Source organism: Balaenoptera physalus, assembly GCF_965194825.1.
Source record: "Balaenoptera physalus genome assembly, chromosome: 3".
Taxonomy (NCBI): domain Eukaryota; kingdom Metazoa; phylum Chordata; class Mammalia; order Artiodactyla; family Balaenopteridae; genus Balaenoptera; species Balaenoptera physalus.
Window position 1 is genome coordinate 5,206,126 of NC_138890.1, and position 9,766 is coordinate 5,215,891.

Below are 9,766 nucleotides of genomic sequence, written 5' to 3' on the forward strand. Positions count from 1 at the left end.
GTGCAGGCTCGAACTGGACGGGAGCCGGGGAAAGGCCTGGGCCCGGCGCCCCAAGGACAGCTCGTCCTCAGTTTCCAGGCGCAGATTTGGGGAGGGAGGCAGGATGCGGTGGGGGCGCTAATGGACCAGGCCTTGGCGGAGGCGCGTCCTGGACAGGATCGAAGTCCTCCCATCCGCCCTGTGGCCGGAGGGACCAGACCATTAGTGGGACGAACGTAGACGTCTGGAGCCGGGCCGGCCCGCAAGAGCGAGGTGACCTCAGGTTCTCCCTGCGATGGGGTGGGGGAAGAACCTCTTGGGTTGGGGTTTTAGTGTCTTGGCCCTTTAATGAATGGTTGAAAGGAAAAAGGAAAGGAAAAACAATCCAGGGCGGGGCAGGTGTGGGGAGGACAAGAGGGTCCTAAGGGATTTGGAAAATGGGTGGGGGTCCTTTAGGGAGTCTGTCCAGTGCCTTCGGGTGGCATCGTTCCTTTAAGAGGGGGCGGGGCGTCTGTTGGCCCCGCCTCCTGGGGTGTGCCTCACCTTTAGGGGGCTGCGCCGGGGCTCTGCGCGGGCGGGGGCGTGGCAGAGCCTATGGGGCGTGGCAGAGCCTGGAGTGGGCGGGGCATTAACGGGGCGGGGCCGGGCTCAGCGCCCTGGGCTGAGTCTCCCGGCGGCGGGCGGTGTGGACCGGGTGCGGCGGCGGCGTTGGCATCGGCGGGAGCAGCATGGATTGGGGCACCGAACTGTGGGTGAGTCCGATCCGCCCGGCTCCAAGTTCCTCCCTTCCGGGGTCCAGACCCCTGCTTTGCCCCTGCAGTACCCTAGAGGGGTCTCTGCGCTTTCCCTTCCACCGACCCCTGGAATCCCCGCTTTCCGCCCTCATTCGGAGTTTCCTAGGGCGTTTCAGGACGCCCGGGAGCGGAGGGCGACCTTGCAGGAGCGGCGTAGGGAAACTGAGGTACGGGCTTCATAGTGAGGAGGGCAGAAGAAGTCCTGGGACCAGGCCGGGGCGGCCGGGAGAGGTCACCTATTTTGAGCGCCCTGACTGGGCCGGCGGCTTATCTTACGGCCCCTGGGCCCCTGCCCGCCCTCCGCCTGTCCGACTGGGGCGGGGGAGGGGACCCTCTGGCCACTATCAACCCCACGTGGGACCTGGAAGTACAGACCGCCCTCACGTTGCCTATAATCAACAACTAGGGGCTTGGGACGCTGTAGGGGGAAGGGGGCTGCGAGGCTCGGCCTCAGCCCCCTCCCCCAGCCCGCCCTAGGCACTGGGAGGGGCCGCCACCTGACCGCCTCGAACCTGTGCCCTGGAAGCCCCAGAAATTTTCCCCTTTCCTAGCCGGGACCTCTGACCCCTCCTCTTTCTGGGGGCGGTGGCACTCCTGGGTTCCTGGGTGTCCCGGGGTAACTAGATCGCCCCCCACACCAATGCTGGGATTTCTTTTGGAGGCGCAGTGGAGTCAGTGAGGGAAACTGAGTCACCCTTCGGGGCACCCGGGGAAGCATGGCAACCAGGGGAACCTGGTGCCCACCCTCTGGCCATTCAGAGGCCCCCCAAGCTGCGGGGAACCCTGCGCCTCTGGCCCTGACTCACGCCAGGCCGGCCGGATTTTCTGGAATCTGGGGGGGATTAGGGGAGCCGGGGCAGGGGGAGTGGCCTTGTCCCATTCCACACCTCTCTTGGACGTCGGGAGAGGGGACCCTGTAGTCCAGCTGGGGCCCCGCCCCTGTTCCCTGGCCCTTCCCGGGAAGGGGAGGGGGTTCCCGCCGGTTTCCTGCCTCCCCCCGCGCCGCTCCGGGGCGGGGCCTGGAAGCCACGCCTTCTTGGAGCTCGGAGCCTGGAGGCTCCCCTGCCGCTTGGTCGGAGGCTGTGGGGTCCCAAGGTCTTGACCCCAGTCCTCCCAATCCCCCGCTAGGATCAGTTCGAGGTGCTCGAGCGGCACACGCAGTGGGGTCTGGACCTGTTGGACAGATACGTGAAGTTCGTGAAAGAGCGGACGGAGGTGGAGCAGGCTTATGCAAAGCAGCTGCGGTGAGACCCTAGGGTGACCTCGCCTGGGGTTAGGGGGAGCGGTTGGAGGGCTGGGGGCTCAGCCTTCCTGCCTCTCTCCGTAGGAGCCTGGTGAAAAAATATATGCCCAAAAGACCTGGCAAAGATGACCCAGAATCCAAGTAAGAACGAAGAGGGGATTGATGCAGGGCTAGATTTGGAGGGCGGGGGGTATGGGACCCACTTCTTCTCCCTCAGGCTGGGCCACCCAAGTAGATCCCTCACTTCTCACCCCAGTTCCACCTAGAGGTATGAGCTTGGATGCAGAAACCGTATTACCTGTGTTGGAATTCTAAATCCACTACTTTCCAGCCAAACTGCTTCCGCCAGTTGACTCAAGTTCTCCGCCTCTATTTTCCTCGCCTATTAAATGGGAGAGGCTCCATCAGTTACTAAATGAATGACTCTGGGCAAGTGACTTAAGTTTTGTGCCTCTGTTTTCCTCTCCTGTGAATTGGGGATGATGATGATGTCCTTGTAGGGGCTCATGTGAAGATTAAGAAAACGTGTTAAAACAATGCCCAGACCATTTCACTTTATTCCAGGTCCCCAGGTCCAGAATCCAAAAAGCTCTAGAAATCAAAAGTTCTTTTGGTCACTTGTTTGGAGGCAACCTCCGACCTGAACTGACTTGATGTTAATTACGTTCATTACGGTCTTGGTTTTTATCCCGCTTAGCGTGGATATTAATATTTCTCCTTGCAAAAACATTTATAGTATTTGGTTACAGCATGCTGCCGCTGACACCACTAGGGTGATGCAAAAAGATGGTGTAAGCATCATATCCCCTTTCTAAAACCCCCCGAATTCTGAGAATTCTGAGTTCTTTGGCCCCCCCCCCCAAGGGTTGGGGATGCAGACCAGAATTTATCATTGCTTCTGGGGTGAATATCTTGGGGCTCACATTTTCTCATACAGAGGTGGGTCCTGGGGCATGTGGCTCCTGGGGGCCCTGACCCTCAGCCCCTGTCCCCCTCCACCACATCCCAGGTTCAGCCAGCAGCAGTCATTTGTGCAGATTCTCCAGGAGGTGAATGATTTTGCGGGCCAGCGGGAGCTGGTGGCCGAGAGCCTCAGTGTCCACGTGTGTCTCGAGCTGGCCAAGTACTCACAGGAGATGAAACAGGAGAGAAAGATGGTGGGTGATCCCCTCTCTGGGATTTCCCAAGGGCCCCTGAAACCAGGGTGAGCCTTATCACCCCCCTCTTTCCATAGCACTTCCAAGAAGGCCGTCGGGCCCAGCAGCAGCTGGAAAGTGGCTTCAAGCAGCTGGAGAATGTGAGTTTGTGGGTGTGGAGAAGCGTGGCTCCGGCCCCGAGCAGCTGGGTGAGGGTTGCCAATCCACAGAGGTATCCTCTTTGTCTGGCCAGGACCCCACCTCTGCTGTGGGTTTCCAGCCCCGACCCCCATTTGCTGGGTGACTTCCCACCCATCCATGAAACTTTGGTTGGTGGCTCCTTCATTCTGGTTCTGTCCCCAACACAGAGTAAGCGTAAGTTTGAGCGGGACTGCCGGGAGGCTGAGAAGGCAGCTCAGACGGCCGAGCGGCTGGACCAGGATATCAATGCTACCAAGGCTGATGTGGAGAAGGTGCCTGTGGGGTCTGAGACACGCTTGGGGGTCAGGGTTGGGCAAGGCTGGAACTGGGCCATGACCCCCACCTCGATATTCCTCAGGCCAAGCAACAAGCCCACCTTCGGAGTCACATGGCAGAAGAAAGCAAAAATGAGTATGCAGCCCAACTACAGCGCTTCAACCGAGACCAGGCTCACTTCTATTTTTCCCAGATGCCCCAGATATTTAATGTGAGTGCTCCACACCCCCAGCCCCACCTTCCCCCTGAAACCCCAGAGTTAACCAACTCCTACACATTTGTCAAAACCCTGGCTGTAATGCCCTACTCTCTAAATTGAGAAGGAATTAGAAACAAATAGTTAAAAGTGTGCTCCGCTTTTACTCAAGCTGTTCTTTCTGCCAGATTTGTCTTTCTTTCCTTTTGCAACTCCTACTTATTCTTCCAAGCCCCAACTCTAACAACACCTCTGAAAGATCTCGAATTTCCCCTCTTCTGTTTCAGCCTTGTACTCTACTCTCTGTCCCAGCCCTGGGACTGGCAGTATTGGTGCTGGGTCTGCTTTTTCTTGAAATCCCTGGCTTCACCTCCTTTGAGAAGCCTTTCCTGACTCCCTAGGCAAGGGGAGGGGAGGTCCTCAAATTCTCCTCTGAAATCTCCCTGGCCTCCTGTTTCTTCCCTGACCACACTGAGCTGGAAGTCTGTGTTCGATTCTGTGTTTCCCTGCCAGACTGGGCTTGGGGCTGGGGCCAGTGTGGGTCTCCATCATGCTCGTGTAGTGAATCACTCTGCCACCAGCCCTTCCATCATCACCCCGAGACCCCACACCCCTGTCCCTGCAGAAGCTGCAGGACATGGACGAGCGGCGGGCCACCCACCTGGGGGCTGGGTACAGGCTCCTGTCAGAGGCTGAGCTGCAGGTGGTACCCATCATCGCCAAGTGTTTGGAGGGCATGAAGGTGGCTGCGGATGCTGTGGATGCCAAGAACGTGGGTGCCTGGTCCCAGTGGACCACAGGGGCGGGGGGGTGGGAGAGGGCAGAAGGAGGAGCCCAAAGGCTACGCACCCAGCCTTTCCCCTGACTGCCCCTCACCATCCCCTCCCCCAGGACTCCCAGGTCCTAATCGAGCTGCACAAGTCAGGCTTTGCCCGCCCGGGCGACGTGGAATTTGAAGACTTCAGCCAGCCCATGAACCGCGTGCCCTCGGACAGCAGCCTGGGCACCCCCTCAGATGGACGGCCCGAGCTCCGAGGCCCCGGCCGCAGCCGGGCTAAGCGCTGGCCCTTCGGCAAGAAGAACAAGGTGGGGGCCGGGGCCCTTGGGGTGGAGGGGATGGGTGTGAGTGGAGACAGCAGGGGCCCCCACTGAGTCAGCCCCAGCCGCCGGAACGCTGAGTCCTGGGCAGGAATTTTTCTCTTGGCTGCTGGCCCGGGCTGGAGGGAAGGAAGGCGGCCGGGCAATTGGCCTGGGAGTCCCCTGAGGCTGGGGAGTGGGGGGCAAGGAGGGGGGCCTGTGGCGTCTGTCTGCTGCTTCTCAGGATGCTGGGAGAAGAACTGCTTTGGGTATTCAGGGCTGGGTGAGGGATTGGGACACCAGCCCTAGGGACTCCCCCCCCCGCCGAGTCTCTCCAATCCTCCGGTGCGTCTCTGGGCGCCCCACCCTCAGGCTGGTTTTACTCGGGATTTTTAGCTTTCGTCAGGCACATACCTGGACACCCTTGGCTTCTTACACCTTTGACAACCCCCTCGTCCCTAGTTTATACCTTGACTCCTGTTTTATACTTTGGATCCCTCTTGATGTATACTTTGATCCCCTTCTTCGGTTTATACGTACATCCCCCAGCTTAAACCCCAGCTGTAACCCTTTTGGTATTTCATGCCTTTGACCCTTCTCTCAGTTTGCCCTTGACGTCTATGGCCCCATATTTGTCTGAGACCTTGATTCCTGCATGCTTCTCCCTCCACCTTCTAGACTGTGAGCCCAGAAAGCTGGTGAGGGGGACAAGAAACATGGGCCTCCCTGTACCCCCAATCTCCATTCTAGAAACTGGACATAGGATGCAAGGGAGGTGGAGGGTGGGGGAGGGGTCTGGCCTTCTGGCTCACAATCTAATTAATGCCCTCCTGCCACCTCCCAGATTTTTGTGTTGCTCTCTGCATGCATTTTCTGTGTGTGTGATTGTGCATCTTGAGTTGTGGTTTTCTTACTTTTTTTTTTCTTTTCTTTTCTCCATTTGGTTTTTTTCCCCTTTTTCTTTATTGCGTCCATTGTCCTTCCGTTCATCCGTCCTTGTTCTCTACGTCCTCCTGCCCGTCCTGACCCATGTCCTCCCTGGCCCCTGCCGGTAGCCGCGCCCTCCACCTCTCTCCCCCCTGGGGGGCCCCCTGCCCTCGGCATTACCTAACGGACCCCCGTCCCCCCGCTCCGGCCTCGACCCCTTGGCCATACTGAGTGAGATCAGTAAGTCAGTCAAACCGCGGCTAGCATCCTTCCGCAGCCTTCGAGGCAGCCGTGGGGTAAGTGAGGCCTCCGGGGGAGGAGGAGGGGGCGGCCCCAGCCTGCCCAGCGGCCGGGTGGCGGGACCCTGGGCTCGCTTCCTGCCGCCGGCTGGGCCCCCTCCTTCCATGGCCCCACCTGGACCTGCTTTGCTCTGTGCATGGCCTTGCCCCCCAAGAACCTTGGGTGGGGAGGAAGGTGGACTTGGTGTGTCTTAGGCATGTCTTAGACCCTGGAAGCTCAGACTCTGTGTTCCCGAACTCAGTCTTCTTCCGCCTTGCAGACAGTGGTGACCGAAGATTTCAGCCACTTGCCCCCGGAGCAGCAGAGAAAGCGGCTTCAGCAGCAGCTGGAAGAACGGAACCGTGAACTACAGAAGGAGATCGACCAGAGGTAAGGTGAGGGGGTGGGCAGGTAAGGAACAAGGTGAAGTAATAAATGAATTACATTGAAGTGGTACTCGAAGATCTCCTCCCCAACAAACTCTAGGCCCTGATGGGTTTCTAGGTGATTCCTACCACACTTAAAAGAAACGGTGACTTCCCATCTTATATAAGTCATTCCAACAAACAGAAGAAGAGCGAAAGCTGCCAGCTCATTTAGGAGGCTGGTGGAATCTCAATTCCAAAATTGAGTTAGCAAGAATTCAAGAAGAGGGCATCCCTGGTGGCGCAGTGGTTGAGCATCTGCCTGCCAATGCAGGGGACACGGGTTCGAGCCCTGGTCTGGGAAGATCCCACATGCCGTGGAGCAACTGGGCCCGTGAGCCACGACTACTGAGCCTGCGCTCTGCAACAAGAGAGGCCACGATAGTGAGAGGCCCACACACTGTGATGAAGAGTGGCCCCCGCTTGCCACAACTAGAGAAAGCCTTTGCACGGAAACGAAGACCCAACACAGCCATAAATAAAAATAAAAAAAAAAAGGAATTCAAGAAGATAAAATTATGAACTTATTTAATTAACTTATGATCTTAGATTGCAAAATCCTAGCCAAGCAAGTCCAATGGTGTATTAAAAAAAAAAAAAAAAAAAATCATGTGGTTGTGGTGATTGCCCAGCTACATGAATGAATTTAATGCCACTGAACCATACACTTAAAAATAGCTTAAATGGGAAATTTTATATTATGTATATTTTACCGCAGTAAAAAAAAAAATAATAAAAAGACCACAAAAAAAGTCATGATCATTCGGGTGTTATCCCAGTAATGCAAAGATGGTTCAATATCAAAACATCTATCAGTCTCACTTACTACATTAATTGGCTAAAAGAAAAAGAAGCATATGGTTATTCATTTAATAACTCAAAACACTTAATGTATTAACGATAAAGAAACCTGCCAGATTAAAAAAAGAAAATCTTTACTCACTCTTTCCAAGCAACAAGATTCTCTTCCCAGTCCTCTTACATAATAAGAATGACGTTTGCCACTTGCGGACAGACAGCCAAATGGTGTTTTGCCGTTTGCACAGAACTTCTTGTACAAAACGGCTTTTATTGGTGTAAAGTTCCATTCGAGAACTCTGTCATTCCTGAGTTCTTATAATGGGGGGGTTACGGGTGCATGCTCCGGAGTCCAGACGGACTGGCCTTGCATTCTAGTTGTTTCCAGTTTCCTCCTCTGTAATGTGCATCAGGTACTAGGACTGGAAAGAAGTTGAACCCAGGTTTGACATAGTCCAGAGGACCATGCTTGTAACCATTACATGGAGGAAGTAGGGACAGGGGACTAATGATAGTAATACTTAGCGTTTATAGAGTGTTACCGTATGCCAGGCACTATTCTAAACCCCTTATGTGGATCATTAGAATTCCCGTTTTCCTGAGAGGTTGTGAGCAGAGGTAGGGCCCTGACTGTCCTGTTTAGTGCTGTATTTCTAATGCCTAGAACAGGTTCCTGGTATGTGGTATGCAGTCAGTATATATTTGAATACATAAAGGCACTGTTCTCATCTTCACAACAACTCACAGGAGATATACAGACATAGCTATATAGATCCCGTTATTCTCTTTTTCAGACAAGCATACTGAGACACAGTTTCAGTAACTTAACCCAAACTCACATAACTAAGAAATGCCCACCCTGGGATTTGAACCCAAGCTATGAAGCACTGGCTGAGCTCCCTGAAGCAAAGCCCACATTTTTTGTTTGTTAAATCACATGGGATTCTTTCTCCTCCGTCCGTTCTCACCCTAGGGAGGCCTTGAAGAAAATGAAGGATGTATATGAGAAGACACCCCAGATGGGGGACCCGGCCAGCTTGGAACCCCGGATCACAGAAACCCTGAACAACATCGAACGGCTGAAATTGGAAGTACAGAAGTATGAGGTCAGGGAAGACCCTGGGGAGGGGCGGGGCCGGCAGGCCTGGCTGAGTCACTTCTTGGGGGAGGGAGGGGGACAGGGAGGTATTGGGGGGGGTGCTTCAGCTGTTTCTCATCACTGCCTTGGGTGTGCATGGGTGATCTCAGGAAAACCTCCAGGCCAGAGCGGGCTGACCCCAGAGCCTGGCCCTGGAGCTGACTGTGCGGTCCCCTCCTCTCAGGCTTGGCTGGCAGAAGCCGAGAGCCGGGTCCTGAGCAACCGGGGGGACACCCTGGGCCGGCACACTCGGCCTCCAGACCCCCCAGCCAGCGCCCCACCAGACAGCAGCAGCAACAGCAACAACGGATCACAGGATAATAAGGAGAGGTGAGCAGGGAGGCCGGTGTGGGTCTGTCCCCGGACCCAGGGGGGTACCTGTCTTCACCTGGCTTTGCCTTCTCCAACCAGCTCTGAAGAGCCCCCCTCCGAGGAAGGTCAGGATGCTCCCATCTACACGGAGTTCGATGAGGATTTTGAGGAGGAGCCTGCGTCCCCCATAGGTCACTGTGTGGCCATCTACCATTTTGAAGGTAAGGACAGCCTGGGGGGCACATCGGTGGCTTTGGGGGCGGTGTTTGGGGCTGGGTTCTGTTGAGATCCGCCTCCAGCAGACCTGAGCCCACCGCCGCCCCCATGACAGGGTCCAGCGAGGGCACCATCTCCATGGCCGAGGGCGAGGACCTCAGTCTCATGGAAGAAGATAAAGGCGACGGCTGGACCCGGGTCAGGCGGAAACAGGGAGGTGAGGGCTACGTGCCCACCTCCTACCTCCGTGTCACACTCAACTGAACCCTGCCAGAGGCGAGAAGAGGGGGGCTGTTGGCTGCTGCTTCTGGGCCACGGGGGGTGCCCCAGGACCTACGCACTTTATTTCTTCCCCCGTGGCTTCAGCTGAGACCTGTGTAACCTGCTGCCCCCAGCCCCAACCCCCCACTCCTCACCCCAGATGGACCCGCTGTGCCTTCTACCATCGATGTACATACTCATGTTTCGAATCTTTTCTTCCTGCCGCTCGGCTGGGGCCGTTTTGTTTTATATAAAAAAATGATGGAAAGCTCCTGTAGTCTGTGCCTTATTAGGAGATTTGGATACCGGGGTTGGATATTCAAATACCACCCTCCTTAAGGGCCACGCAGGGAACGAGGAAGGGGAAGCGAACTTGGGGACACCATAGACAAACCCTGCCCCTTCTTAGGAGTTGGGTGCTTGTCTCTGACGCTAGTAGGGAGGAGGGTGCCAGACGTCACCCCTTCGGTGTTCACTGCAGCTCACCAAGGACAGGTAGCACCCGTTG

At 56.0% G+C, this 9,766-nt stretch overlaps 1 protein-coding gene across 4 annotated transcripts; it reads left to right on the plus strand.

The window, feature by feature from the left end:
- The first annotated feature begins 617 nt into the window (after positions 1 to 617).
- TRIP10 (thyroid hormone receptor interactor 10) lies at positions 618 to 9,526 on the plus strand. Of its 4 annotated transcripts, XM_082455084.1 has the most exons (16): positions 650 to 731; positions 880 to 940; positions 1,902 to 2,017; positions 2,101 to 2,157; positions 3,026 to 3,173; positions 3,251 to 3,313; positions 3,521 to 3,625; positions 3,712 to 3,840; positions 4,451 to 4,597; positions 4,717 to 4,911; positions 5,958 to 6,125; positions 6,389 to 6,498; positions 8,305 to 8,437; positions 8,654 to 8,799; positions 8,881 to 9,002; positions 9,113 to 9,526. In XM_082455084.1, the coding sequence occupies exons 4-16, from the start codon at positions 2,120 to 2,122 to the stop codon at positions 9,259 to 9,261; spliced, it is 1,653 nt and encodes a 550-aa protein (XP_082311210.1). In that variant the 5' UTR covers positions 650 to 731; positions 880 to 940; positions 1,902 to 2,017; positions 2,101 to 2,119; the 3' UTR covers positions 9,262 to 9,526. The 4 variants fall into 4 exon arrangements, with proteins under 4 accessions (XP_082311207.1, XP_082311209.1, XP_082311208.1 ...); XM_082455081.1 differs by lacking the exon at positions 880 to 940 and having other exon boundaries at positions 618 to 731; XM_082455083.1 differs by lacking the exons at positions 880 to 940; positions 5,958 to 6,125 and having other exon boundaries at positions 618 to 731.
- Positions 9,527 to 9,766: the final 240 nt, after the last annotated feature.

Excerpts from the sequence above, each read along its gene's own strand:
- TRIP10 (XM_082455081.1), top strand. The coding sequence starts at position 708 with ATGGATTGGGGCACCGAACTGTGG. Across the intron at positions 3,626-3,711 it reads CCAAGGCTGATGTGGAGAAG|GCCAAGCAACAAGCCCACCT; the intron begins GTGCCTGTGGGG and ends GATATTCCTCAG. Across the intron at positions 8,438-8,653 it reads TGGAAGTACAGAAGTATGAG|GCTTGGCTGGCAGAAGCCGA; the intron begins GTCAGGGAAGAC and ends CCCTCCTCTCAG.